General features: G+C 45.8%; 1 protein-coding gene across 1 annotated transcript in view; it reads right to left on the reverse strand.

The window, feature by feature from the left end:
• The window catches only part of LOC131263162 (protein O-mannosyl-transferase TMTC2), a 129,627-nt gene that overhangs the window by 64,891 nt on the left and 37,240 nt on the right, over positions 1 to 27,496 (reverse strand). The window contains exon 3 of the mRNA XM_058265320.1: positions 14,457 to 15,012. Within this exon, the coding sequence (XP_058121303.1) occupies positions 14,457 to 15,012 (556 nt within the window). The remainder of the gene's footprint in view (positions 1 to 14,456; positions 15,013 to 27,496) is intronic.

Below are 27,496 nucleotides of genomic sequence, written 5' to 3' on the forward strand. Positions count from 1 at the left end.
TTTTTGCTAAAGCATGTGAAAAGTTTGCTTAAGACTTCTTGGCAAAAATGATCAGTTCTTGGCTTTTTAGTCTTACTCGCGGATGTATAACATGAAATTGGTAACACAACTTTAGTAAAGAGAAATAATCATTACCATCAGTATGGCCTACATGGTTGCTTTCTCTTTAGCCTTACTTTCCGGCACGATAAGTTATTCGATTTTCTTACTAATAAAGCATTACGCAACGAGAACCAAAATAAACACAACCAGCAAGTCCCGGTTCTTGGTGTCCCAAATTATCTCTCACATAAGAAAAACCGCAAACGGCTCCTACCGAAAAACGTTCGTTCGGTTTCGTTTCGGTTTGAATTATTTATCCCGCCTTAATTAAAGCGTAAATAAATCATACAACCACCACGTGGTGAAAGCGACCGTGAATGGGAAGAATGCCACCGCATGAGCACAGGCACGCGTGGAGGGAAGGGATGGGAAAAAATTAGTCCCGCCGATGCAGAACGTCCCGAGGAGAAACGGACGCGCCGGGAACGATCATTGACTTTTGATGGGTTCATAATGGTGGAATAAAAAGATTTTCGCTGCCTTCGCCGGTCGAAGATGATTGGCATTTAGGTGTGGGAAAAGGGGAGAAGGGCGGACAGTAGACAGACCACCCCAGCACCCGATGAACCGTCTTCGGACAGTCGAAGGAAGAGCCCAAGGCAGACACACGCGCAATACATTATACAGCCAATAATTCGTCCCATCGGGACGAGCGGTTGGGGTTGGGCCGAGTGTTCGAGTGGAAGCGTCGCTTCTTCGCCACGAGCACGAGGTTCGTTCCGAGTGGCGCTGGATTATTCTATTACAGAGTCAATGTTTGTGCTCAAGTAGATTTTTATTTGCGACATATTTCTTACCTCATCCGGTTTACCTTTCCTCGCGCGGAGACGAGGTGGCTTTCTTTGCACGCGTTCGCTTGCACTTTTTTCAAAACCGAAGCCAAACGCGAACGGATGGCATGGTGGCAATCGATTGATGATGGCTAGCAGCTCGAGGATTTCAACTTCGTCCGTACGGAGACACGCTCGAAGGGTACACCGAACGGGACATGATTGCTTCGAAAGGTAGCCTTCTGATTGGGAAGCGTGGGACGGATGGATGGCGCCCGCACGCTAATGGAATATGATGGAAGGTGGAAGAAAAATGACCATCCCGTCCGAGCCGGTTCGAGACTGCATCCCGTCCCGAGGACACGTTCAAATATTGTCACAGAACAGGTGCCAGCCGGGGAACGTGAGTCGCATTTACGAGCGATGTCGTTGCGAAGGGCCAAAAGCGTCTTCAGTTCGATCGGTTGGGTGGATGGCGGGGCGCAAGGATGGTGATGGATGGGCGCCGAGCGTCGAACTTATGGCAAGGAGCGGGCGCAACTTGCGAAATTCCATTTGAGATCGGTAAAAACTTTTTACCTCGCATTGAACGACTGCTGGATTGAGTGCTGCTGCGTCGGAAAGCTAATACCTTCGGTGACTTTCAACTTTCATCGTTTTATTGAGCTACCTGAAGGGAGGGGGGGGGGGGGGGGGCGGATATTTTTTTTCCATTCGACCTCGGGTGGGGATGGATTTGAGGGTTTTAATTTCGATGCCGTCCGGCAAAACCGATTCGATTGATCGCTTTCCCTTCGTCTACTTGTACCGTTCGTCTTCGCGTATTAAAAGTTAATCCTTTCTCCACTCCTTCTCTTACGGTCGTCGCGGTTTTTGTGCGAATGGAAAGTGTAAAGTTTTCCGATCGGTTCGCTTGCTGCAGTTTGCTGGAACTAATTTATTCGCCACGAGCGTATTCACCGTAGATCGAGGGCCAGGTTTTTACAACCCAGAAGTGTTCCTTCTTTCCGACAAACAAACCACTCCAACGTTCGTTCCACAACGGTTGCTTTGACCTGAAAAAAAAACAACTGAATGAACGGGAGCTTTTGAACAGGATACCAAAACTTCCCATTGGTGAAGGGTGTTCTTACAAGTTTTATTTGATCGCTTTTGAACGATCTATCCCAACGCACGGGTCGTCGCTGTAAGGGCGCAAAGTTTTCCCTTCCCAACTCGGCTTAGGCGTTGGCCTACAAATTCTATATCTCGAACACAAAACCCGGTGGCTATTCGAGGTAGATTCATTAGGTTGGAATCTTGCAACCATCAACCGAACGGAAGTTTTGACGTTGTTCAAGAAGAAACCCGTTCACCGCAGTAGGGGAACGTTTTTCACCCAGGCTTCAAGCCGGGCTTCGTGGCTGTTGATTCCTGCCGAGGAGAGAGTAGGTTGTTGTGTCGTAAGAATCGGATATGTCTGAATAATTTCATTTCATCGAGGCCATCCCATTGTTCGATTCGAGGTTCGTACGCTGAAAAGCAAGAGTTTTAACCCTCTCGCCGACACGCCTCTCTCCCCAGCTGGAACGGTGGATCGATCCGTTGCTATCATCGAATCATCCGGTGAAAGTTTTACCCCGCCAAGCTGGAGTGGAAATCAGAAACGGGAAGCTCGAAATACGAACAGCATCAGAAGCGTTGCAAAACCGACAATAAAAACTAAATAATAACTATTCCTTTCAACATTGCATCGGGATCAACTTGATGAGATGAGAAAAGTTGCTCAACTATCCGCTCTCCAGCTGCCGGTGCCGCTCGGGCCATTGTTGGCAAAACCATTCATGCATCCGTGGGTGAAACGGATTCCTCCCACTGTGTTTCTTTCTTGAAAAGTCCAACCGTTTATCAATGCTGGATTGAGTCGACGAGACGACTGTGCAAACAACACTTTTTTATTTGGTTTCCATTACCTCCGGGTGGTTGTAAGATGAAGAAGTGTAAATGAAAATAGTTTCCCTGTTGTAGGAAGAAGTTCACTTCCCTTTCTACATGGGAAATGTCGTTTTACACCTGGTCGTACAAATGACTATCGAACACTATAATTGTAGTACGTCAGATATTTTACGATGCTCATCTAAATGAAGTTGTATTTTAATGTATCACAATTGTTTTTCATAAAATGAATTTTTTGTTGAAAAATTCTCGTCTTGGTGAGCTTTGTTCAATCGCGTACAAATTCCCAATTCCGATCATTCTACTCTGAGATTTCTGATTTAATTGCACACTTTCAATTAATAATTTTCCAGGAACCTTTTTTATTTTAAAACTCAGGCAGTGCAGTTTTCCTCCAGTATGTTCATGGTTTTATCCCTTTACCCGTTGCCAACCGTTACCAACGTTCCTAACACAAGATAAGCTCAATTAAATGGTTCACAGTAGTAACAGGCTCCAATTTTCCGACTCGGTGTTAGAAAACTAGGGATTGAAAATTCTTTAGTTTTTCACCGAACTCGATCGAAACGAAGGTTCTTCTGCGCCCGGATGAGTGATCAGATGCCAGCGCTATCGGAGTGTGCTGATGAAAAGCAACCATCACCAGGCGCCTCCATCGGTGGAAAATTTCTTTCTCCGGGCGGTGAGCTTGGCGAGGGACGGTGAAACCGATTGATGGAAAGATAGGAGTGAACCCAAACCCGAACGGGGGACAGGTGATAAAGGTTCCCTACCCACCGGCGCCTGCTACCACGATGAAGTTTCAATTCATTTCGGTTTCCATTCTGTATCAAATTGCCAATTAGCTGTAAAGGTTACGGAGCCTGATTAGTTCGGGTAGTTCAAAAGTTTTGCGCTCGATGGCTGCCGCAACCGAGGCCGCTTTCAGGAAAGGGAGTTGACGCCAGACGCGCGGGCGCTTCGAGCGATTGCAGTGGAGAGAAGTGCGAGGGGATCGCCTGGCAAACTGATTGTAAAACTTGTAAACTATTCCCCTTTATCAGTGGCTCGAAGTTCATCCTTATCCGTAAAATTGAATTCGAGCCCTGGCCCGGCAGCTCACAAAGCAGAATCCCATTACGGTTGAGCTGGCTTTGATTCGACGCCAAGAGTTGTAGACACCCGGGGAAAACCTCAACCTACCGGAGCAGGAGCTTTCGCAGTCGTTTTAATGGTCGAAGAGCTACATTTTTCATGCAACAGGGGTCGACTAAGAAAAACTTCTTGTTGCTTTTAATATAATTTTCGTTCATTTCTTTTTTGTATTTCTTGTTAGTTTTGGGTTCAATAAAAATGTTTCCACCATAGTGGTTTATATATTGCTCATCGTTCAAATCAGATCAATATTGAACCGCTCTTTAAATGTGAAAAATTTAATTCATATTTCTCACACAATAAATCAACCAAGGCGAATACAATTCACCGTCTTTTTGTAGCCACGTTGCAGAACCTGTGTTTCATTTGGTCTTGAAATCGTTTATTATTATTAGCATTGGTGGGCAGCGTCGAGAGGGAAAGTCGGGGCCACCAGACACTCAATAATCATCATCAGACCGATAATGCTGATGACTGGGCAAACAGAAATTTCCATTTGCAACAGTGTGTTGTTTTTTCCTTTCGCCCCATTCTCCCGTCGTCATGCAAACATATCCCGTTGGGAATTTTTCTTGCTTTTTTCCCCACCACCAATCGGTACCGTCCGATAGGTGGGGAACGACGCCGCGGGATGAGGTGGCTCATCACTTGATTTCTGGAAATCGCTTTTACGTTCATTTCCTTGCGGTGGTACACACCGCTTCCGTTTAAATCCGTCCGGCATGGGCGTAAAGGGAATCGATTGCTAACGAGCACGGAAGTGAATTTCTTCTGCGGTTTGCGGTTGATTCCGATCAACCGTTTCATCATTCGTTTGTGCAGAGGTTTTTTTTCTCTCTCTCATTGGTTTTCCCTTTTTTCTGCTCGGGTGTTCGCTTATCGAAGCGTTTGTGCTTTTTTTAACCCACCTCCACCATGTGCGGCTTATGCCTTCGTGGCCACTGCTAATCGGCGATGAAATGGTTGATTCAGAAAGATAATTCTCGCAGCGGATCCAATTGATTTGCTGCCAACGTTGAAGGGCTGGTGCGAGCACTTGTAGCCGTGGGCTTTACTCGTTCGTTACATCGGCGATGGAGAGCATAAGTCTGCGTGGAGTGTTGAAACTGAGGTAATTTTTTACCTAGATAAAGTGAACTGGTAAATAAGGACTGTAAAAGTAGAAGTGAACTTGTAGTTTGGTTTTTCTTTACGAGAAAGTTACAACTTAAGGCTTATTTAAAAAAACCAACGAAGCACATCGAAAATAAAGTCTTGCATATAAATTTGCAACACATTTAATTACTCTAGATCATACTTTTTAATAATTTTCTCAGAATTCTCTTCAATAGCCTACAACGATAAAATATTTAAATGATATTTAACCGGTTTTGCAGACCTTAAATAACATTTTTTATGATTTCGCTCGCATTTCGACAAAGATCACTCACACCAATCGACTGGTTTGCTTGTAAAAACTCTTTACCAGTTGATGGTTTTTCTGTTAGTGCTTTTAGAAGCGACGTGGGCAGTCAGAAATATTTCATGAAGGCACTATAAAGGTTTCTTTCTTCAGAATCCAATAAGTTTTCCCTTTGAACCCTGTTTGCATGGGCGTTTGAAATAAAACCCTCTAACAAACGCACGTTGTTGAAGCATAGCATCCGCCAAACCGAGTCGGTTTAACCCGTTTATCCACCGTAAGGAGATTAAGTTTCACGTGTCTTTTGCACTTTTCGTTCGAGTTTTTGACCACGGTTTACAAGCGTTGGATTGCATTCCGCTTTTTTCCACGGAAAATCCTCCGATCTTAGTTTTTTAGAAAAAAAAACAAAGTGGGTTACTTTAACTCTATTCAATGTATGCCACTTGTTAAAGGATTATTGCCACAATTTCTTAATTCTTATTTGCAGCCAATTCTAAACATAGGCAGAGCCTCGGCGTTTTGATAAAACTAGTTCAAAGAATTATAATTTCTACTCTTGCACAATATCTAGATAAAAGTATGAATGAAAGCTCTGTGTAATCGAAACATATCCAAAAGTTTGATTGAAAAGATTATTTTCTACCATCTCTGAAGCCACCTGAAACCTCTTACACTCTTTCGATGGGTCTTCATTTGAAGCTTATGATATTTTTTTTCCTTCCAACAATCTCTACAGCTCTCATGTTAAGCACTTCGGTATTACACTGTTGCTTTGTCTTTTCACTCTACTAACAACGTTCGCCTGATCTTCGCAACCAACTGATGTAGTCCACTTGCGAGCTATTAGTCAGCAGCACAAGGCTCTTACGAAAGAGGGAAACCGTGTACCGAAGGAAGGGGTATCCGTATGAAACAACCAGCTCGTTTATTCTCCCCGGACGCATGTTTTGTACCCCGTCGAGCGAGCCATTTTCCTTTGATGGGAAGCGGAAAAGCGACTGGCGCAAAGCGGAAGGAAATTGAGCAACCCCGTTCGGACAGCGTGAGATGAAGGAGGAAAAATTTGCCATTAACCACCGAGCAGCGAAGGAAAAGTTTTCCACCGACCTCCCGTCCCTCCGACTCCGATCCGCGACCGAACACCTCGCCTTCATCATCGTTATTATTGTGATCATCGTCTTCGACAATCGTGTCGATTACGTGTACGGTGAAACGGAGCGATCCCGCTTCAGGTGGTTCAGCCGGTTCGGCGTGCGGCGTGGTGTAGAATATTAATTTTCTTGCCAGCATTTTGCTGCATGCTGTTGGGTGGAAGTGCTGCAAAAAGCGTGTCTCAACCCCGAACCGGGCCCTCGAATGGACAGAAGTGTGCTAGCAAGAGTGCTCTCGAAGCGACACAAAAGGATACCTAGCAACTGGTGTTCGACAAGATTTCTTCATGCACACACACACACGGGTAGTGGCGGAACACTAGTGGCTGATAATAGGAGATGTTTTTCACCCCTTTCATTCACGAGCTCATCAACGGTGCCCTTTGCGTCATCGCCACGCCGTGTTTCCCCTTGGCCACTTGGACTGAAAATGGAGCAACTTTTCCCATAATCAACGACGAAAGCCCGAACCGAGCTGGAATTCATGAGCTCCGGGAATAGGTGAACTTAAATTGACGTACTTCAATTCAAGATCGGAAAATCGAGCCGAATTAAGCCATGCACTCCACCCCCGGCACCCACCACGGGTGCAAGCATGCTGCTGGATTTTCCATCAATGCAAATGGGGTACAAAGTCGTTTGCGTGCGAATGGAAAACGCATACGAAAAAAGGAAACCGATGCGGGGCAAATCAAAGCCCCCGCAACCCGAAGCACGCTGCACCGGCAGGCGAGATGTTAAATTCCAACGTTCCGAAAGGGTCGGGAAAATGAGTTCAGGATATTAGATGGCATCGACGCCATCTCGGGCGGATCCGCTCGAAAGCAGCTTTGAGCAGCCAAGAGACCGGGCGAAAGTCGGTTGTCACTAGTCTATTTGCGTACCGGTTGTAAAGTACGTTTGATGTTTGTGCTGCACTTGATTGGATTCGGGGGGCCCCGATTGGAAATGGAATGAAATCGATCGGTGTTTGTCGCTGAGTGGAGTGAAAATGTATGCAGATGAGTGGCAGCGACAGAAAAAAAAGTCGTACCGTTTCAGGGTGAGAAATCAGTGCTAAAGCAAATGAAATCTTTTTGCTTGTTGGTCACAAAAAGAAGCGTTGCCATTTAATACTCTAAAATCCGATACTCGATAGCAGCAGACAATTTCGTCGAAAGACAGATGTAGGGACTCACTGATCGACAAATCCCCCTCCTTCAGTCGTCCTGTTGATCCTTCGCATTACAGGATAGTTAGAGAGTTAATTTGACCATCCTTCGCCGTAAGTGAGTCATGTGCAGCATGTCCCATAAATCCTTCCGGTCGTGCTGCGCGTTTTTTCCCCCGCCCCGGAACGGAGGCGCACGTTCGCAGAACAAGAACAAAGGCAGCACGCCGATGGAGACGCCCAGCCGGGCTCGTCAGCCGATTGATCCGAAACGGATGAAATAAATCTGTTTACTAGGAACATTCGATTGTGTGCAAGAAATCTCTCACGTACGCAAGCGAACATGCAAACCGACCTCCACACTGGCATCGATCGGGTGCAGCAGCAGCAGTTGCATCCGTTTATCCGGTCGCCTTTTCCCTGGGACCATCCTTCCGAATGTGCCACTCGAACCATCTTGGGCAGGCACTTCAAGCTTCTTTTTTTTCGCTCCCATTCTTCACCGCTCGTTGCGTGCGCGGGATCGTCGGGAACGTGCTTGTCCGCTCGGGCGAATCGTTTGTGCACACTTGGGAAGTTATTGTCAATGAACCTCCGGGTCGGGTGAGACTAAGGCGACTGCGCAGGTTCCATCCTCACCCCACGCCAAAGTGCGCGACGTACGGACGTGCGCCAAATTTATCGCTTTTCTACCGGCACCAATCTGCATCCGGAGAATGCTCAGGGAAGGGTTGAAAAGAAAATGAAGATTCGAGGAAAGGCTAAAAATACTTCCACCGGAACGTACCAACATGAGACTAAATAAAAACAGGAATCACGCGAGAAAAACGAGCACAGCAGCCCTCGAAGGTGATGTAGGATAGGAGGGAAGAAAAATAGAAAACTGGCTCGTAGAGCGAATCCTCGGAAAAAGCTACCCGGGGAGCACTCCCGAGTGCAAAACTCCTTGCGATGGAGGTACTGTCCCAAAGCACACTCACACATACAAGCCACCACACCCGACGAACCCGAACTGTCTGTCGAAGGGAATTGGAATCCGAGAAGAGTGAAAGCAAATATTTGAATGGAGTTAAATTCACGGTTGTTCACCGGGAAAGATGATTGTAAAGCATTCCGGATCGGTCCCGCTGCGATTCTGGAGCTGAATCCGAAAGGACGTGCGCTCTCGATCCATTTTGCTTTGCCCTTTCGTTCCTCCTCGCTCGCTTCCCCCGTTGATACCCGATCGATTGAGCCACCGCTTTCCACCACCCACCTGGAGCGCTATTTTCGTTCTGGGTTGCTCTTTTCTCCCACCGTTTCTCGTTTCATTCGTCTCTCGAAGGGCACGTCAGAGCTGGTCCTTGGAAACAAACCCACTCACCCACCCACCGGGTCGTAAAGCTGGCAGACAACAAAAGCATCGGTTGCAGCTCTTGATCAATGGTACCGTTGATTATTCCTCTCCAATTTCCTTTTCACTCCCGTTAGGACTTTCTTCTCGCTTCTTCATGCGTCCGTACGGGACGCGTTCTGGCTTGCTTTGCCCCAAAATGGTTGCGAAATTGCGGAGCTTTGAATAGTTTCATTCAGTCTCGCTATCGTCTTCATTCGTATCCTCCATTCCGGATGGGCGCACACACAAACTCACACGCAAACAAATGGAGCACACACATGAATACAAATTCATAACCATCCCGGTTCCGAGGAGGTTTCACTTTTGATATCCTGTTGCTTTCGTCCGATTGGCTTCGAGTTTGTTTGCCAAAAGAAAAACGAATTTGTGCCAGCTTTTGTTGAATGACTTTGATTAACGAATCACTGATCTACTATGAATGGGTCTTTTCTACTGTATGTTGTACAAACTTACAGTTCACAATAACAGGAAATTTGACATGGGTAAACTCATCAATAATAAACATAGAATAACATGATAATAAGTTAAATAATCATATTTTACAAATTGGATATGGAATAGAAAAATTAAATCAAACGAAAAAAGAACGAACCTACACAGGATGGAAAAGATTCTTTACCACAACATAATATACGATTAAATAACTGATGACAGTACTCATCGCTCGTAGAGCATAAGGCAGGAAAATGGTTGCAATTCCAGTTTTTTTTAAATATTTGGGCTGTGTATGTTTTAAAACTTCTTGGATGTTTAAATGTTAAGATAAATATACTAACATTACTATTTCCGTTTTTTTGTTAACAGCTGAACAATCATAAACGATCATCAACAACCAATTATTAAAAACCTCATCACTAAACTTTAAAAGATAAAACAGTATTCAATCAATCTTTTGTAGTAAACCCGTGCATGCCACAAACGCAGTGAAAACAGTGAAAGTGTGGTTTCGAGAAAGCTCACGAGTCGTTGACGCCAGGTTTATCATGCGTTGCCTGAGATACTTTACTCTAATATATCGAGTAAACAGAGCTGTTGAACAATTTTCACCTCTTCATCACGGCTGCGAAACATCGAACTGCTCACCATTTCTTTTTCTCCGCTTCTTTCACATATCGCACGTTGTTGGCTCCAGCAGCTGAAGCATACGAGTATGCTGTGGCGTTCCCGACTCAATTAAGACCGGGTTACTTTCTTTAGCACACGACGCTGAGCCGGGGAAAGCATCTTCCAGTGAATCAGTCTCATCTCATTCCCGTTGCAACAGGCAGAGAATATAGTCACATTTTCAAACATCGCACCAGTCCACTTTAACCAGCATCTTGGATGTGTACAACTATCGGAACATTATCGTGTAATCATTAAGTGGATTGGAGAAACATCGCAAAACGGAGAGAATGTCGCAAAGCATGCAGTTGATCTAGTTAGACGGTCACCGTTGTGTTAACAGTGTATTTAAAAGGAATATTAAAATAGTGTTACTCAAAGTATTTAAAATTGGCATAAAACTGTACTTAAAATGGCAAGACTTTTTTCAGCAGTAGTGTTACTCTTGGTGCCATCTATCGTTTACACGTCAGCGCAAGTGGTAGAAACCCGAGACGATTGTATCGAAGCTACAAGACCGCATTCATCGCGCTGCGATCAGTACTTTCGGTGTACAGTATTAGCTGATGAAAGTCATGCTTGGGTAGCGGCCCAGTGCCAGAAAGGTCTAGTTTACATGCAAAACTTAGGCACCTGCGTAGTTCCCGGTGAGTTTTACTAACGCATATATACCTTTTGGAAGATAATCGTTTAGAAGTTTGAAATCCAAGAGAGTCGAAATAGCAGCCAAACAAGGCCGTATTAGCAAGCGTATCAATTCACAGTCCGATGGCAAAGAAGGCAGCTGTAACTGCCCGTGAAATGGGACTACATTTCTGCCGGTTGCCGATCGTTGGCCGCCACAGCGTACCCTAGTAATGTAACCCAGTTCTAAAGTGTGACAAGTGAAACTTTTCTTCCGTCTCGCCACCCGTGATTTACGGCAGCCGACGGAAGGGTGTTAATTGATTCTGCACGATCGAGGGAACGACATCGGGTTTGAAAAAACCCATGTGAACCCTTTGGCTGCCCCTTTTCTATTATCTTTATGTTTTCATCAACCATTTGAAATGACAAACTAACCGAAAAAACTGTCGAATCAGAAACCTCACACACACCAATCGAAAGTGATTTGCGGAGAATCAAAAATGCAGTGCCCAGGTCATGTGACGTTAAAATTGATGCCTTTCTTTTATCTTTTTACAATTGCAGATAGTGACTGGGAATGTGACTTGTCGTCGGAGAACGAGCATGATCATAGCGAAGAAAACGTATATGGCATTGAGAACCTAAACGGTGCCTTCACCAACACCATGGGAACGACCATGATTCCGGATAGGAGTAAAGAAAGATCGCAAGAATCAGTCCAAGCAAACGACTTATCGCTGGAGTTCAACGAGCTTGAGTCGAGCGGTGATGGAAGCACCGAGCAGCTCAACGTAGAGCCCACGGTCGTTCGAAAGCCCATTAGCGTTGGAAAGAAACCATCCAACTTTGTAACGAAACCGCCCCCGAGTAATCCGACGGGCATCTTGAGCCAACAGCAGCTGGATTCTTTTCTAGCATTCTACGACGCGCAAAGTGGTGTGAAGAGTAAAAGCAAGCCGCCACCGTTGAGCGAAAAAAATCATCTCGAGCACCTCAAGGAGATCATCAAGCAGCAGAATCAGCTGAACCGAATGGGGAACCAGTTTAAGGATACCACCTTTTCGTGGCCAAAGCCGGCGGTTTTGAGTGAGGAAAGAAAACCGGCCACTGAGAAGGAAGGGGAGAAGGACAATTCGCCGATTAAAATACCACCCGGTATGGAGGATATCATAAGGAGCATTTTGCAGATCTCTCAACAAGCTATCGCTAATCAAAAACCGGCTACCGTCGCACATCCAGCCGAACCTGTTGTTAAACCGATTTTCATACCGATATCGGTGAATCCTGTTCAACCGGCGACTGCAGGATCTCCAGTTAATCCACCTAGTCCCGTTTTAGATCAAGCAAAACCAACGTCCGCTTTGATGAACGATCGAACACCGGGAGTTGGTTCCGGACTTGATGGTCCATTCCAAATGGACCGTAATACGATGGGTAATGTTGTGCCAGTAAAGCAAACGGTTAATGATTCATTCGCGTACAACCAACCACAACAGATCCTCTACGATGCCTATGGCAATAGATACGTGACAAAGGATTCGTACCAAATGATGCCTCCCTTTGGACCAGGCTACGGTTACAATCCTTTCTCAGGAGTACCATCGGCAGCTAGCGGACCAGGAGCGAATTTCGGCACCAAAAATTGGTCTCCGTTTGATGCTACGCCTGTGCAACAATCTCCCAGCACAAATGAACAAATGTTTTATAAACAAAACCCAATGAGACCTGTTTTTCCACAAGAACAAACTTCTGGTAGTTACGATAAGCTGAGAGATATTATCGAACGAATCGATCAGCTAAGTGCAATCGAGTCTAACGAAAAGTTTGACAACGAAGAAACTGGTTCTGAGGATGACAAAAGTGATGGTGATTCGACCGATGCAGAACAAAATTCGGAAGAAGATGGACCTCCGGGCGTGAAGAGTTCGAAACTTAGACGAAAGCTGTTTACGCTGGGTGATTCAACGTTCGACTACGACCAGTACAAGGACAGTATGTTGCCGCTGGTGGAAGCGAACCCGGACGACGATCGGATCTCCGTTGTCACCTGCATGGTTGGTAGTCGGCAGCCCAACAAGACCGACTGCTTCCGGTACTACATCTGCAATCCCCATAACGGTGTGTTCCAGTCGTACACCTGTCCCTCGCTTACCGCCTTCAACAAACACTCGCGCATGTGTGACATGGCGTCCTACAAACCGTGCAAGGCGAAGATCAACCCACCGGCCACCGAACGTCCGTTGATGAAGCGCAAGAAGGGCTCCGTTTCAGCGTCCGACATCGGTCAGCTCAAGAGCGAGCTACGGACGGCCCAACGGTACGTGGAGATGATTCGGGAGGAGGCAGAAAAACTACGACTCCACAGCAGCCTACAAACGCCGGCCCAAAAGATCATCTTCCTGCCCTCGATGGACTTTACGAAGGCCGGAGGTGAACCGGTGCAGCGGAAGCCCGCGCCGGGCAAAAGGAAACCGGTGAAAAAGATCACCACGACAGCGGCACCGGTTACTAAGAAACCGTCCCGACCGGCGGTTCCACGCTGTCGGTTGGAGGGACGAATGCCGGATCCAGCGGACAACACCAACTATTTCGTGTGCCATCGGAAAAGTCCGAAAAAGTTTATCAAGATAAAGATGGCCTGCCCGGGCAGCCTGATCTACTGCGCGGCATCGCAGTACTGTACTGTCAAAACAAACTGTTAGCGGAGGATTATGGAAGTGTAGCTTGTTGTAAGTTGTCGAATATTTATTAAACCCTAGAAACCAACCTAAAATAAAAATTGCGTATTGCATATGAATAAAGCAAGATGTTTATAAAATTAAGTCAAATGGTGTTTTTGTATGTAGCCATGAAGAGAGGAAACATATTTATTTTCATGTTTGTTATGTCATATCATTATTTTCATGTTTGTTTGTTGTTAGAAGTGAACTGATAAAAATGACAAACAACTTAACAGGTTTTATTCAACTTAAAAAAAATATCTCAACGTAGGGATCGTATTCCTTTTACTTTACAACAATTTTTTAATAACCAAAACCTTTACTTTTAGCGTAGAGTACTTGGTAAATCTTCAAAATTTCGTTGGACAAATTACTGAAAAATGTAATTAAACAAATATATTGCATATCACAAAACTGATGCGAGAAACAAAATAAATTATTTTCAATTTAAGTTTGAAGCGTTTTCAGTTATAGAACTTCCATTAAAAAAAAACATTTTCATTGAAAAATATAAAAAAGTATCTCTAGTATTTGGCTTCGTGGAAAACTCACACTGTTTATCTCGCAGGATATGAGGACAAAAAGAGACTAGATCTCTTTCCATACTTCACAAGCAAATGCGCTTAGTAATGCTCATTCTACTGTTCAACTGTGTACTATACTGTGTTCCTCTCAACGTACCCCGGAGCAAATCGCAACTGCCACAAAGCGTACGTAGTGGCAACCGAAGCCATCCGCTTCCCTGGAGCACCGTAAGTCGTTATTTTATGTACACGGCTATTGTTGCGACGAACGCGAAACAAACGGAACGCGGGGTATGTTGATGCAATGGGGATGTGGCAAATGGTATACATAAAACATATTTAAAATTAAATGTACTAAAGGGGTGAGTTTCGGTTGTGAGGAGCGGAAGGCAACGGGCAAAGGGGATGGAAGGTGAGGAGTGCAGTTGGAGCGCGTACCTTATCTCTGGATCCGGCGTATCCCTTTATGATGTCATAAATCGCGCACACCACTAAAGCTGTCACGGCCGTTTCCTTGCAGAGGACGGCGGCCGCGGCGAGGAGCAGGGTGGCGACCAGGGCGAGCCACTGCCGCCCGTCGCCCCACTGCCGCCACCGGACGTGCCGTATGTAGGCGAGCAGCGTCAGCAGGTAGAAGATGCAGCCGGTCAGATCGGCCCGCCCGACCACGCCCGCCACGGCCTCCGTGTGGATGGGGTGGGCGGCGAAGAGGAGGCCGGCGACGGCCGCGCCCGACCGGGCCGCCGGCAGGATGTGGCGGGCCAGCTTCACCACCAGCCCCGTCGCCAGCGAGTGCAGCAGCACGTTGACCAGGTGGTACCCGAACGGCTTGAAGCCGTCCAGCAGGTAGTTCAGCTTGAAGCTGGCCACGCACAGCGGACGGTAGGAGCCGTGCGAGCCCGAGTCCGTCAGCGGTGTGCCCCAGAAGTCGTTCTGCAGCATCTGCGACCAGCTGCCCGAGCCGAGCACATCCGGATTGCCGAGGATCGCCCGCCTGAAAGAAACGAAACAGAAGCGAAGGAGAGAGTCAGCCAGGTGTCCTGAAGAAGCAGTCGAAGCAGTGGCGTCTTCGGGGCATCCGAGACCCGTACCCGTCTAATAGGGCACTAATGACGGAATCGAATTAGCAGACGATGCGCCAGACACTGCAATTGCATTATTCACGTTCACGCGCCCATCCGATATGGTTCCGGGAGTCCCGTCCCGACGCAGCGCCGGAAAGGCTTTTGCATTCATGCATATTAATTCCACCTTCAGAGTCGGGCGAGAGTCGAGACTTTATTGCATACCACTCACACTCTGAGACATCCTCGGGCAACGGCTCCGACACACAATGGAATGGCCTTCTTTACCTGATTGCCCACGCACGTCCCACATCCGCCGGCGTTGATGGCGTCACCCCTTTGCCGACTGGAGTGTTTATAAATTAAAACCATAAAGTATAATCCATGCACATATTTGATACAATTATTTTCTCATTAGGAGCTTAAAGCAACTTTCAACAATGACTGGGCCGGTTTCCGGAAGCCAAAGGGACGCATTAAGTTGGGCGAGTTCATTTTGAGCAAACATGGTTGAATGTGTTTTTTAACTTACATCACAACAAGGGGGTCGTGTCTTGACCAGATATAGAATATTACTTATAATATAGCTAGTGAGTTATACGTTACCAATTTAAATCGTTAGAAAATCGTGTAATCAAAATATTCATGAAGATGAATATGTAACTAGTGTTGTGCCTTATGAATCTTTAGGCGGGATTCATTCATATGAATCTTTCACCAAAGATTCATTCCGATTGATTCATGGATCATTTGGGATTTGAATTTTCAAACATTTATGAATCTTAAGAAACCTTAATGAATCTTCATGAATCTTTTACGGAACTTTCACGAATCTTGATGATCCTTTCACTGTTGTGAGGGATCTCTCTACCCATTTTTTGGTCTTTAGTTTTTTGTTCTTTTAACATAAATGAATTTGGGACTCACTTATCCTGCATTAAAAGATGCATGAATCTCTTGAACAATGCAAAAAACAACTCTACGCATAACACATTTATGTATCGTGAATCGCTCCAGCCTGAAAACGGCATACCGAGACTACCGAAACGGCTAATCCTTCTTTAGAAGTCCAACTCCAATCTCCTAGCGCTTCCCGCTATAGCCAAGTCGCGAATGCTGTTTTCTACAATAATCGTATTGTTGCGCTCGATAACCGTCATTAATACCGCTGACAACGAAGCCACTTAGTGCGAATCCCTATCGGAGTTGAGTACCTCCCCCGTCGACCCTACCCGATGCGTTCCACCGACCCGGAATTGCCCTTCCGGGAGCGAAATATTCCACGATTAAATTGGTCTCGACCACCAACACCGACGCAGCGTGGCAGTGAAAGTTGAGACATTATGCTGCAGCGCCGCGGTATGCTAGAACTAATCGATCATGCAGACTATTAACGTTTACTTGCATTTCAGCTCGCGTCGATGCAAATCCTCCCCCCGCACGTCGACCACCCATTCGCGCCTTCCATTTTCCCTTATGCAGGTTGGGGTCGCACTTGATGTGTTCAAGGTTCGTTGGGTGAATTCAGGAACCACACCAAAGGGGGAAACGGGGGCAAGCGTAGGGCGCAACTGGGCCGTCCTATAAACCACAACGCCATCAACTTTCGCATTACGGCGCACATAGTACCGTGGGCCACGGTCGATACCGCGCCTGACTCGTGACGGGAAGTGAGTAAATGAACATGCATGCACACATTCCGGCACCGCACGGCGTAGGGTTTGCATCGGCGCGCTCAATCCATCACCGAGTACGCCTCCACACAGGCGCCTTCCACTCCCAGTACTGTCCCGGCTCACGGATCCCTTGACTTTCGAGAGTTGATGAACATATTTCATCCTCCGGCTTTAGCAATGGGTGAGTGAGTACGGGAATGAGCTGACGATGGATTGTTCAGTTGCAGGACTGGAGGGCTTCCGACTGCACCTGGGTATTACTTTGGCGTTTTATGCAACGATAACGAACCCTACTTTGTTGTAGGGTGTAGGATCGTTTAAAGAAGCAAATAAAAACATCAGGCATTGTGAAGGATATTAAACGGGCCTCTTTTGTATTCAAAAACAATACCATTATCTGTAAATGTTACCACTTCTCGTTGATCCAAAGAAAAACTGTCTTGATTCAATGTTTGCTTCAACTTTCTTCGTGATACATAAAAGTACATTATTTTTACCAAATTATGAAATATACTGAGCCTTCCTGGTCAAACTATACCAAACTATTAATAAGTCAAAGTTTTATAAGAAGGAGATACAAGGCTAAACCTCTTGTCTAAAATTTTGAAACATCTCGTTTTGCATTTAAAAAACAGATGAAAAAAGGTTCTGCATGTGAAATTATTTTGATTGTTTCTAGGTTAGATCCTTAACGTTTAGTTTATGTGATAGCAAGTCTTCGAAAACAGCTCCAAAAATATGATATCCAAATCTTTAAAAGCATCAAAAACGTCTTCTTTAGATCACCTCTTTGTTATGTTATATTAAAAAAAGGTTACACATTTTTGAAATTATTTGTTCTGCAAATTCTTTAGTTAACATCTTCCTTACATCGTTTTGAAACGACTTGAGCATGGAAGAAGAAACCATACACTTCACCTCAGCCAACATTCCATAGTCCCACGAGTATCACCTTGTTTTACTAGGAATGTCATTGCTCGCGGTGAAGCGTTTTCCATCTTTGATGCAGGTCAAGGTTCGAAATGCTGGGGTGGTTCTGGCTAAACAAAAGGAATGTTCATCGTGTGTGCGGCAGCAGCCAGCATCAATCGCTGTGAATATCCACCAGGTTCCACGGGGCAGACAGTTTTTGACTACGCGTACGCATCGCACTCGCTCCCAGCTGCAAACCTCAAATTCGTCGTCTTTCGCTGGGATACGATAATAAGCTCACTGCACCGGAATTGCTGGTTGTGATTGCGGAATTTCTTCGACCTGCATCCCGTCATCGGTGCATACTCGCGCGAGCAACTCCACGTTGGACGGAGAGATTAAGGTACGAAACCGCTCACTACCTTTGCCATCCGAGATAATTTGTGCATTCCGACGGTCTGCCGATCCAAGCATCGCTAATTAGTTTCCCAGCAGCCACCGCTGTCGGTTCGTTGTTGGGTTAGGCCTGAGTTTGCCAAAACCTTCTGTGCACCCAACAACGATTCTTATCCCAACGCAATGTACCATCGGTCGGCCACACCTAACCTCAACTTCGTGGAGAGCGAAGCGCGTCTATTTACGCCATCATGTCACCGTAATTTCGCATTCTGACAATGAGCGGTGTTTGTCGAATCGCTTCCCGCCCAACCAGCCTGGGAGCTTTGTTTGATCTGCTCGCACCGTCGTTCGGGCAACGGGTGCATTACATTACCAACATAAATCTTGCCTCCCCTGCCCCAACCCGCGCACGGTGTCGGTGAAGAAGTGCCGGAATAAAAATTCAATAAACATGAAACAAAGAAACACAACCCACCGTAAAGCAGTCGGGGGCAGGTTTGTTGAGGCAAGGAATACACTTTCCACGCTCTCGGTGCAGCGTGCTGCGCCGGGGAAATTGAAGTTGGAAAATGTGGAGCAAATGCAAGGAAAATCATCTCGCTCCAGACAGCTACCGGTGGTGGCATTGGGACGATTTCTTCCACAGCAACCCATTTCACCATTTCTCAAGCAAGTTTAGTGTTTGGGAAACGAGCTACTGGAGACTTGGGCCAACGGCAAGTAACCTGAGAGCATGTGATTATGTGCCAAAAGCAGGGTAGCGCGAGCGAGAAAAGAAGAGAACGAGAACGTGTAAACGAACGAACCCCGGTAAGATATATGATGACATTCAAGATTGCAAATAAATAAAGTAAACACAATCACATGCTTTTCCGGTGCTGGCGAAAAAGAAAAACACTCGAACGTTCAGCAGACGGGAGGGCGAAACCGACCGAAACCGACGCGCAAAACTGGAACATGAAAAACCAAACGCGCGGTGCCCAAGGGAAGGAAAAGGAAGGGTGGTGGGGTAATGTTTCCGCCCTATCGTTGCCCACCGTTCCGGTGACAGGTTCGGGAGAAACCCCCGTTCGGACGACTGGAGTGGGTCCAGGATGTTCCTGGTGTTGGCACAGGATGTAACGAGTGAAAACGAAAATCCCTTCCAGAGGGAAAGGCGGAAAACCTCACCCCCACGATGTCCCTCGATCGGTCCTGTGGCAGTGGCCGCATGACAGCACGCGGAGGATTGTCTCCTACCTGCCCCACTTCCGGTGTCATAGACGCTGGCGTAGCGGGCCCGCTAATGGTGGAGTGTTTGAGGTCTTGGGGCGTTTTGGGAAAAGGTGTTCAGGGGAAAGAAAAAAAAATCCGAAAAGAAAAATCCTGAATCGTCCACCGAATTGGATGTCGAAAGAGGAAAACGGTGGTTGAACAGGATGTTTGTCGTATTCGGTCCATTTTCATGCTTTTGGGGATTTTGTTTTTGTTGGCCTCTTTCCATTGGCAAGATTATTGGAAGGATTCGGCACCCGGTTCCGGTCTATCTTTCCGTGTGCCACTTTTCGGTTTACATCCAACCCCGGGAGGATGGCCGGATGCTTAGAGGTTTCGAAACCGGACGCGCTCACACAGACACAGCGCTCGTCTGCTCGCTCGCCTCGGTCAAAACAAACGCGTCGCAAATGGATGGAAAATTAGCACAGTATTGTTTTCCCGCACGAACCGTCCGGACCGAAAATGGGTGCCAGATGGTTTCGCGCCGGCTTTAAATGGGGAACGGATGGATGGATCGGTGAACGAAGGCAGATTAAAGTGGAGTTCGATTTCAAGTCGGTTCTGAGGAAATGTTGGGTATGTTTACCTCAAATGGTCGCATCTCAAATTAGGACATTTGACAGAAGGAAAAGGTTCAATGATGGATTTCTTAATCTGTTTCTATCAAATATACCTAGCTTTAAGCTTTAAGGTTTTTCATATAAAAAAACATCATAGTTCTCTTTCTTGTTTCTGAAATTCGAGATGAAAAAATACGATCATTGTGTTTATATGTGATTCACATTTTTGTCTTCAGTTTCACTTAAGTGCCGATGTCTCAAACGCGCTCATATACCATCAACGTGAAGTACTTTTTCACCGAACCGAACATTCTTCCATTGTGAGGCGGTGACGGCCCACGACTTTGGCCACGAAATGGCCCCACCGATGAGTGGCGTAATCTAAAACGTTCTAGCCGTGATTAGATTCCACTCGAAACTGTCAATGATGCATTACGGTACAATCTGTTCCGTTCCGAGGTTGCCTTGTGTATGGTTTTCATTCTTGTTGCTTTCTTTTCGCTCCTTCGAGCTGCCATAGCGCAATGCTCTCTACGGTCCATCGTTAAGGATGTTTGTGCTGTATAATGCTGATGAGAGGAAAAAGGCAATCGTACGACGATGACTTTCGGTCGGTCCATTTCATGAAGCTAATAGCCATCGGGGAGGGGGTGCCACCCTTGAAGCCACTTCCTAAAAGCCAGCCAAAGACGTGGGTAGAGAAGGGGGGGGGGGACATCGGGGACACATCGGAAGGTAAGTAAAAGCAAGCACCCGGGTAGCAGCTCCTTCCCATAGGCAAGAAAGTCGGCTGTCAAACACAGTGAAAATGAGACGCCGACCTAAAGAGGAAAGCAAACAAGATTTATGGAACAAGCAAACCTCCCGGACGCCGGAACTCACGAGCGCCTTCGGCCGTTTGCGGGAAGGCTTGTGGACGGTGGAGGGGAACCCGGCTGGTTTATTGACCAACGTGGGCTAGCTGCGGTAACTGCGCCTTACGAGAACGCCCATGCCGACGGTGATGGAACGAAAAGATGAACCAAAGTCGAAGCTGTCGTTTAATAATGATGCTCATAAATCTGGCCCCTCCTTCAAATGGCGAGCGAAAGGAAAGAAACCGTTGCCGAGCTGGCCGGTTGAAGGACTGACCGGATCAACTGACCGTTCCCTATATTCCCAGCAGGCGAAAAGTTTCTTCACTGGCCTTTATCGGAAGCACTTCCTGTTGCTTCTTCGGTCGAAGTTGCGACACAGGATTAAACACCTGTCCTCTGTGGGGGAGCTCTTCGGCGGAATCCGGAAGCTGTCACTGGGAATGCACGAGGATAGGCGAGGAGGCTCGCTCGTGTACTAGCAACCAGAATCTACTGCTCATCCCTCGATGGTTGGTGGATGCAATCAGGGTGATACCTTCAACGGATGCAAAGCCATCGGTACAAGCTTCCCAGGAAGCTGCCATGAGGTTCTTGTAGTATATTATAACCTGTAACCATTCATAACGCTCACCAATGGACGATGGCTCGAGGCTCCTGTGGCTGTGGTCTCTTCATCGTCTGCGAGGAAGCTCCAGCACTAACACCTCATCGCGCTGGGGGCATGCATCATAAATCTTCATGTCGCCCACCTTAAGAATATTGGCATGGATAAGCCGGAATAGAAATCCCACAACAGATCACTTTTCAACCCTTCCCACCACTCGACCCATTCGTGTAACGCACACAAGTAGAAGCAGAAGAAAATTTCACAAGCAGTCTGCGGTTTTCCTTACACCTTACATCCGACACAGAGAAACCAATGATCGGCTATCAAGCATCTCCAAGAAGCTGCTACGTTAGGGGGCATGATTAATCGAAGGATTTTTGATGTACAAATCTGATGCATTACATTCTCCAGGGCGACACTTGCAGCGATCCTTGTGGGGCCCTGAGATACCATCACTCGAAATAGGCTCTGGGGAGAAGGCAAGATACCATCGGGAAGCTGAAAGCTGTTACATAGCTAGACTTATTGGTAAAGATAACGGTCGGACTATTTCTCCCACTGGATCGATTCAATGTAGATTTGATGGCAAATGTGAACATAACCGAAAGGAACCCGTGGTGTTAGCGGTCACATTAGCATCCACACGTGTTGCTGAGAAATGATAAATGCTTTTCAGATTGGGATGTCGAATACTGAATTAATGTGTTACATCAGGGGAAGGCAAAGATAGCCACAGTTATCACAAAACAAATTAAGTTCTGTTTTAATTTTAGTATTTTGCTGACATTCCGGCGTTCCAAATAAAGTTGTAAAAATAATGCCTTTGTGATAGGCAAAAGAATATTTTTTATTTACTTCTGTCAGTTGCATTTATAACAGCAGCACGTACCGACCATCAACTGTTTAATTATTCTTGTCACTTTAACTAAGAACGGCAAATTGGAAATATAGCGTTCTGGCAGCGAAGGACACTTTCACGATTACGTGTTTTTGCAGTCGATTGCGCCTGCTTCCGATGGAAGTACTGAAAATCCATCGAGTTCACCCTTCCGTTGCAGATGAGTTGCAAGGCATCGGTTGCTGTAATTAAATTTCTAATTATTCGCAAATTAATTTCCCCTTCTGTTCCATCACGAAGACAGGCAATAGAGAGTGAAAAATTCAGTAAAGAAAGTCAATTTGCAGATCGAAAAGGAAGCGCAAAACTTACTGAAATCAACTGACAACCGTTTTCAGTGTTTTGTTTCCTTTCATCCGGCTTACTCAGTACTTTTAAATATAAGGTATTCTTGAGAATCGATGCATAAAGAAATCCGAAGATGTTTGACATAATGTGTGTAGCAAGTGAACGAACAAACTGCTACTTTCTTGAACACAGTTAATTTCGCTTGTAACACATTTTCCACTACTTAATATAACCGCTCATTTAATGTAAAAGAGTTGCGGACTTAAGCCAAACTGGGAACGATTAATTAATTTACTTTCTTTATAACAAAAATTGGCACGATATTAAAACATAGAAACCGATAAGAAAGAATTAGTTTTTGTCAAACAATTGTAATTGACACAACAAAAAAAAAAGTGTAATTGACACAACCACTGCAAAAGTGTGCAGTGAAACGTGTGAAAACAGTTCTTTAATTTTAAAAAATTACTCCAGGTTGCATTTTTATTCAGTATCATTCATCCACTAGTTCATTCAGTTCAATTCCTCGACTTCGTTAAACTCAGCTTTCCTTTGTGTTCTGGTCCCGGGCGAAATTACCAAAGGAAAATCTACAAAAAACGTATGGCATTGATAAAAAAAGCTCGAACACACTAGCTGATCACTTTCCATTGGAAACTCAAAAGCTCATCGCAACAGTTGCTTCCTAAAACACTCCGGGGTTGGTTTTTTTCTCCTTCCATCATTGGCGTTCTTTCACCGTATGCAGCATGCACGGAGCACTTTTCCTCTTTATTTCACTCGTGAAAATTGTCTTTCTGTTGGTCAAAGGAGGAAAAAAAATGTTTACCACAGGGTTAGCATTGCAATGCAAGCATTCTTTTGAAATAGGAGAATAAAAATGAACTTCATGAAAAAGAACAGCGCATAGGACAGTATGTACCGGCTGCAATATGGATAAACACTCATGCAACACATTCTTTTCAGTATGAATGAACTTGCGCGTGTGTTTTGCATGTGTCGAGTGTATGAAAAAGAATTTTATGCTCATTTTTATGGAATTGCAATATACTGGCATGATTAAAACAGGCATGGAACGGCAGGGGAATAGTTTTCTCGTTTCGTTCAATCTTTGAGTTTGTCCTCATTCCGTAGCTGGAGTGTATTATATAGAAATACCATTGGAACAAAAGGTCATTTTAGTTTAGAGAGATTGAAAATATGAGATAGACTTTTTACGTTGATTCTTGTCAAGCAATATTCAAATCTAAATTGATGTGGGTTTGTATGTTTATGCGATAGTCGAATGTTATAATAAGGACAATAAATGTAGATCTCTTCTACATTTTTCCGTTCTAGCAGTTGTAAGATTTTGTAGTGAAACTTTACACGTTCTGCTTCAAGGAATACCTATTTGCTCTATGTTTTACCATAAAACCATCACAGTTGGTTTTCAGTGTCTCTGTGACGCAACTTCTGGTTGCATATAGTAAAGATAAAAAATTCAACTGGTAAGGAAACCGGAGTTGATGAAGTGGCAAAAATGGCGTCAACTCGTAGAGGGAACTGTATGTCACTCCCGGAACCATTACCAGTTGAAAAGCTTTCCACGAGGTGTTGCACGGTGAAACGGAATGGAAAAACCCGGAGCCAGCGGTGAACTCTACAAGAATAACTTTTTTCCCCGAGCGAGACATGTGTGTTTTGAATAAAAATATTATCAGGTTGCATGGGTGTATGTGTGTGTTCTTTTTCCGGCAACGACTGATAAAAAAAACATGGGAGCTGGCCAGGCAAATCGGACTGGAGGAAAAGTTGCCATTCCACTGCGGTGACTCGTGGGAAGCTAAAACAAAGCCTGGTTCCATATGCGCAGAGCAGACAGCGTAGGTTCCGGAAAGAATACGTACAGCCGTAGGGGGTGGGATTGGACTGGAACCTTACGGAAGCCGTTGGAAAAACAGGTTTTTTCTCTTGTCCACTCTCGACCACCCTTTACCCAACGAATTCGTGGGTATTTACTGAGCTAGAAAAGGGGGAAACTGAAAGCAGAAGCGCACTGTAAGGTAGTTTATGCTAGTACAAGGCACACATGCATGCCGTTTCATTTTAGCTTCAACCGAACACTTCTTCAGCGCATTTTGCTAAAGTAAAGCCTTTCGGATAAGGGTTTTGATAGGGAAAAGCGGAACAACCGAGGGTGAAAAGGACGAGACTGTTGAAAATCAACACACGAACCCCCGTCAGGCGCGCTGAGACACAAACTCTTCAAACATTTCAACCGCCCAATACCCGTACTCCGGCCGTTTGACATGCCGAATGCGAGGACGTGCGGATACGCTGGGATATTAGTGACAATGTCCAGAATTCCGATGAGACACCAGCAAACACATTCGCACAAATTTGTCCACACAACGGGCGGAGGCAGGCCTCGAGCAAAAACCTCCCGGCATGGCTTCCCTAGAGGAGGATTTGTTTGCTTTCCCGACCCCGGCGATCCAACCGAGCGTCGGAAAGGTGCTTATGTTGCCCAGGGAAGGACAACCGAGGCGCAAGGGCGAAGAATATCAAATTGTTGCTTGCCTACGGTTTCGGTGAAAGGGCGCACGAAGCGGGGCAAAACCGGGTCCCCAGTTCTCTCGTGCTTCATTTATGGCTTCAACTTTGCAGAAAAACTGTACCGTACATGGTTTTTTTTTGTGCCATTCGTGCATCCCGAAATGTAACACTTTGTCGGGCTCGTACTTAGCAAAGTCAAACGGGCGAGTTGTAAGCCGAGTGAAGGGTTTTCGGGAGGTTTTTGTTTGCTCCCAACCGGAAACCTGTTGGTCGAATGTCAAAGGATTAAAATTAAAATGCACACGTTGGCAAACATGCACAGACCATGTTAGTTTTTGCCCGGTTGACCCAGTTTAGCTCGAGCATGGAATACCTGCCTTTTAATTAAATTTCACGTAAAAAGCTTAAATTTCTTGCATAAAACCAACATGCTTTGGGTATATGATTTTTAAGAAGCTTTTTAAAGTTTACAAAAATTTTTAAGTACAAGATACCTTGAATTTGCTTGTTGCTGAGCAGCAGAAAACTTTATTCCACCTTTTTCCTTTTCATCCGTAATGAAATTACTTCGACACGTTCGACAGTATCGATTTTCGTCTTCTCCAATCGATCGAACTGCTTGCAGACATTGCACTTTTCCCGAGCAGTAAGTCAAACCAGAGAACAGAAAAACATCTCTAAGCTTTGACCAACGGATGCAATCAACTGTGAGGAGCACAGAACGGAACGTGCAGAACGAAGTGCTTTTGCTTCGAACAACGAACACTCCAAACCAGCCCCGAACTGATCAGTGCCCTGGAAAGCAGTTTGTTTAACGCTGGCAAAACAAAACAGCCGCCGCGAGCTTGCCCGAGCAGAAGTTGCGCTTTCTTCGGTTCCGCTTTTTGTGTGCTGGTTGTTTTCGAACTTGAACAGTTCGAGTTCTACTTCATCGGTGGACGAGGAATGCGGGCGAAGACGGGTCAGCAAGGAACGTCGGAACGTCGCGCTGGAAACGCCGTGAACCGTCGAAGATGCTGAAGCACTCGCAGATCAAAAGCGAACGACAAAAAGCGGCCATCGGTAGGCAACATTGTCTTGGTGGGTGGAGTTTGTTGTTCGTTCGAGGAGGGTATATTTTTTCCTTCCTCCTTTCGACCTGCCCTACTCTTCAGACAAGTTTGTGGAGTCGTTCCGGGCATCGTTCAGGTATCGTTCAGGTCGATGCTGTTTGTTGTGCGGTTAAAAACAAAAACGAAACGAGGACCAAAGTCGGACAAACAGAACACAAATACAAAATCCACTCGAACGGTTGCGCTCATGGCGAATAATGCTGTTTGCGGGTGGAAAAAAACAAGAACGGAAAGGCTCAGTCTGGAGGTTTTCCATTAAGTTTTTTTGCGGCCAGCCATACTGGACACCAGTGAATGGGGCAATTCAACTGTTGAACATCGCCCTGCTACTTTCACCGGTCGACCGTAAATTGGCAAAAAATGTAAACCTGAATGCGCAAATTCCTTGGATACGAGAAGTAGTCTTTCCAAAAATACATCGTGAGCGAAATTGTGTTGCAGATTTTAAGCATTTCACAAAGAAAAGCACTTACGAAAAATTGTGGGTATAGCAGTAAAATATTATTTTTGTTATATTAAATGGCAAAGGTTCAGGAGCTCTCCAAAATATTATCTAATCCCGAATAATATCGGAAATGCCATAACCTCAACGTGTCGCTAGAATGGACTTTTATGGCTCTCCAAGCACCTATAACACTTCTGTTATAACGATTTGTGATACTTTTCGTCATTTGTCAATAATTAGCTTCCCCGCTAGCCTCGCGGAAGCGATAATTCTTTTTTACGATATTTTAACACCGGCCGCACACGGTGGCCTTCCGCGACTGGCAAACTCTTTCCTCGATTGCGTCAGAAGCCATGTAATAGGATTTATGGGAAAAACATGAGCAACGCTGCTACTTACGCTGCAGCAAAATGGCTTCCCCCCGGAGCCGAAGGTTGATGGGGTGGGGATAAATACGTAGCTGGAAAACATGTTCCACAGCGCGCGCACACACACACAACCGCACACGGTGTTTAAGATTTCGGCAAGATTTCCACCGCTGTCACAAAGGCCTGTCGCGAAGCGCCTTCGAGCGGCTCATAAATTTTACTCATCAATCCGTACCGGCCCAACGCCTAATCCCACTAATTCGACCAAATCCTTTCACTGCTTCTGGCACAAACACACTCACACACACACGCAACCACCTCTCACTTGCTGAAGCACAACGCCGGACCCAATCCAAGCTTGCACACGCCGGCTACGAAATGCCGTAAATCGGTTCCGAAATGGTGTCCAATTTGCACCATTCCGGGCCTGGGCTTTGCGGAGGGTTTAATGACTGCACAGATGAAATAGTCCTTTTGCCAGGCCCTGGGAGCCCATC

This window comes from Anopheles coustani, chromosome 2 (assembly GCF_943734705.1).
Source record: "Anopheles coustani chromosome 2, idAnoCousDA_361_x.2, whole genome shotgun sequence".
In the NCBI taxonomy this organism is placed as follows: domain Eukaryota; kingdom Metazoa; phylum Arthropoda; class Insecta; order Diptera; family Culicidae; genus Anopheles; species Anopheles coustani.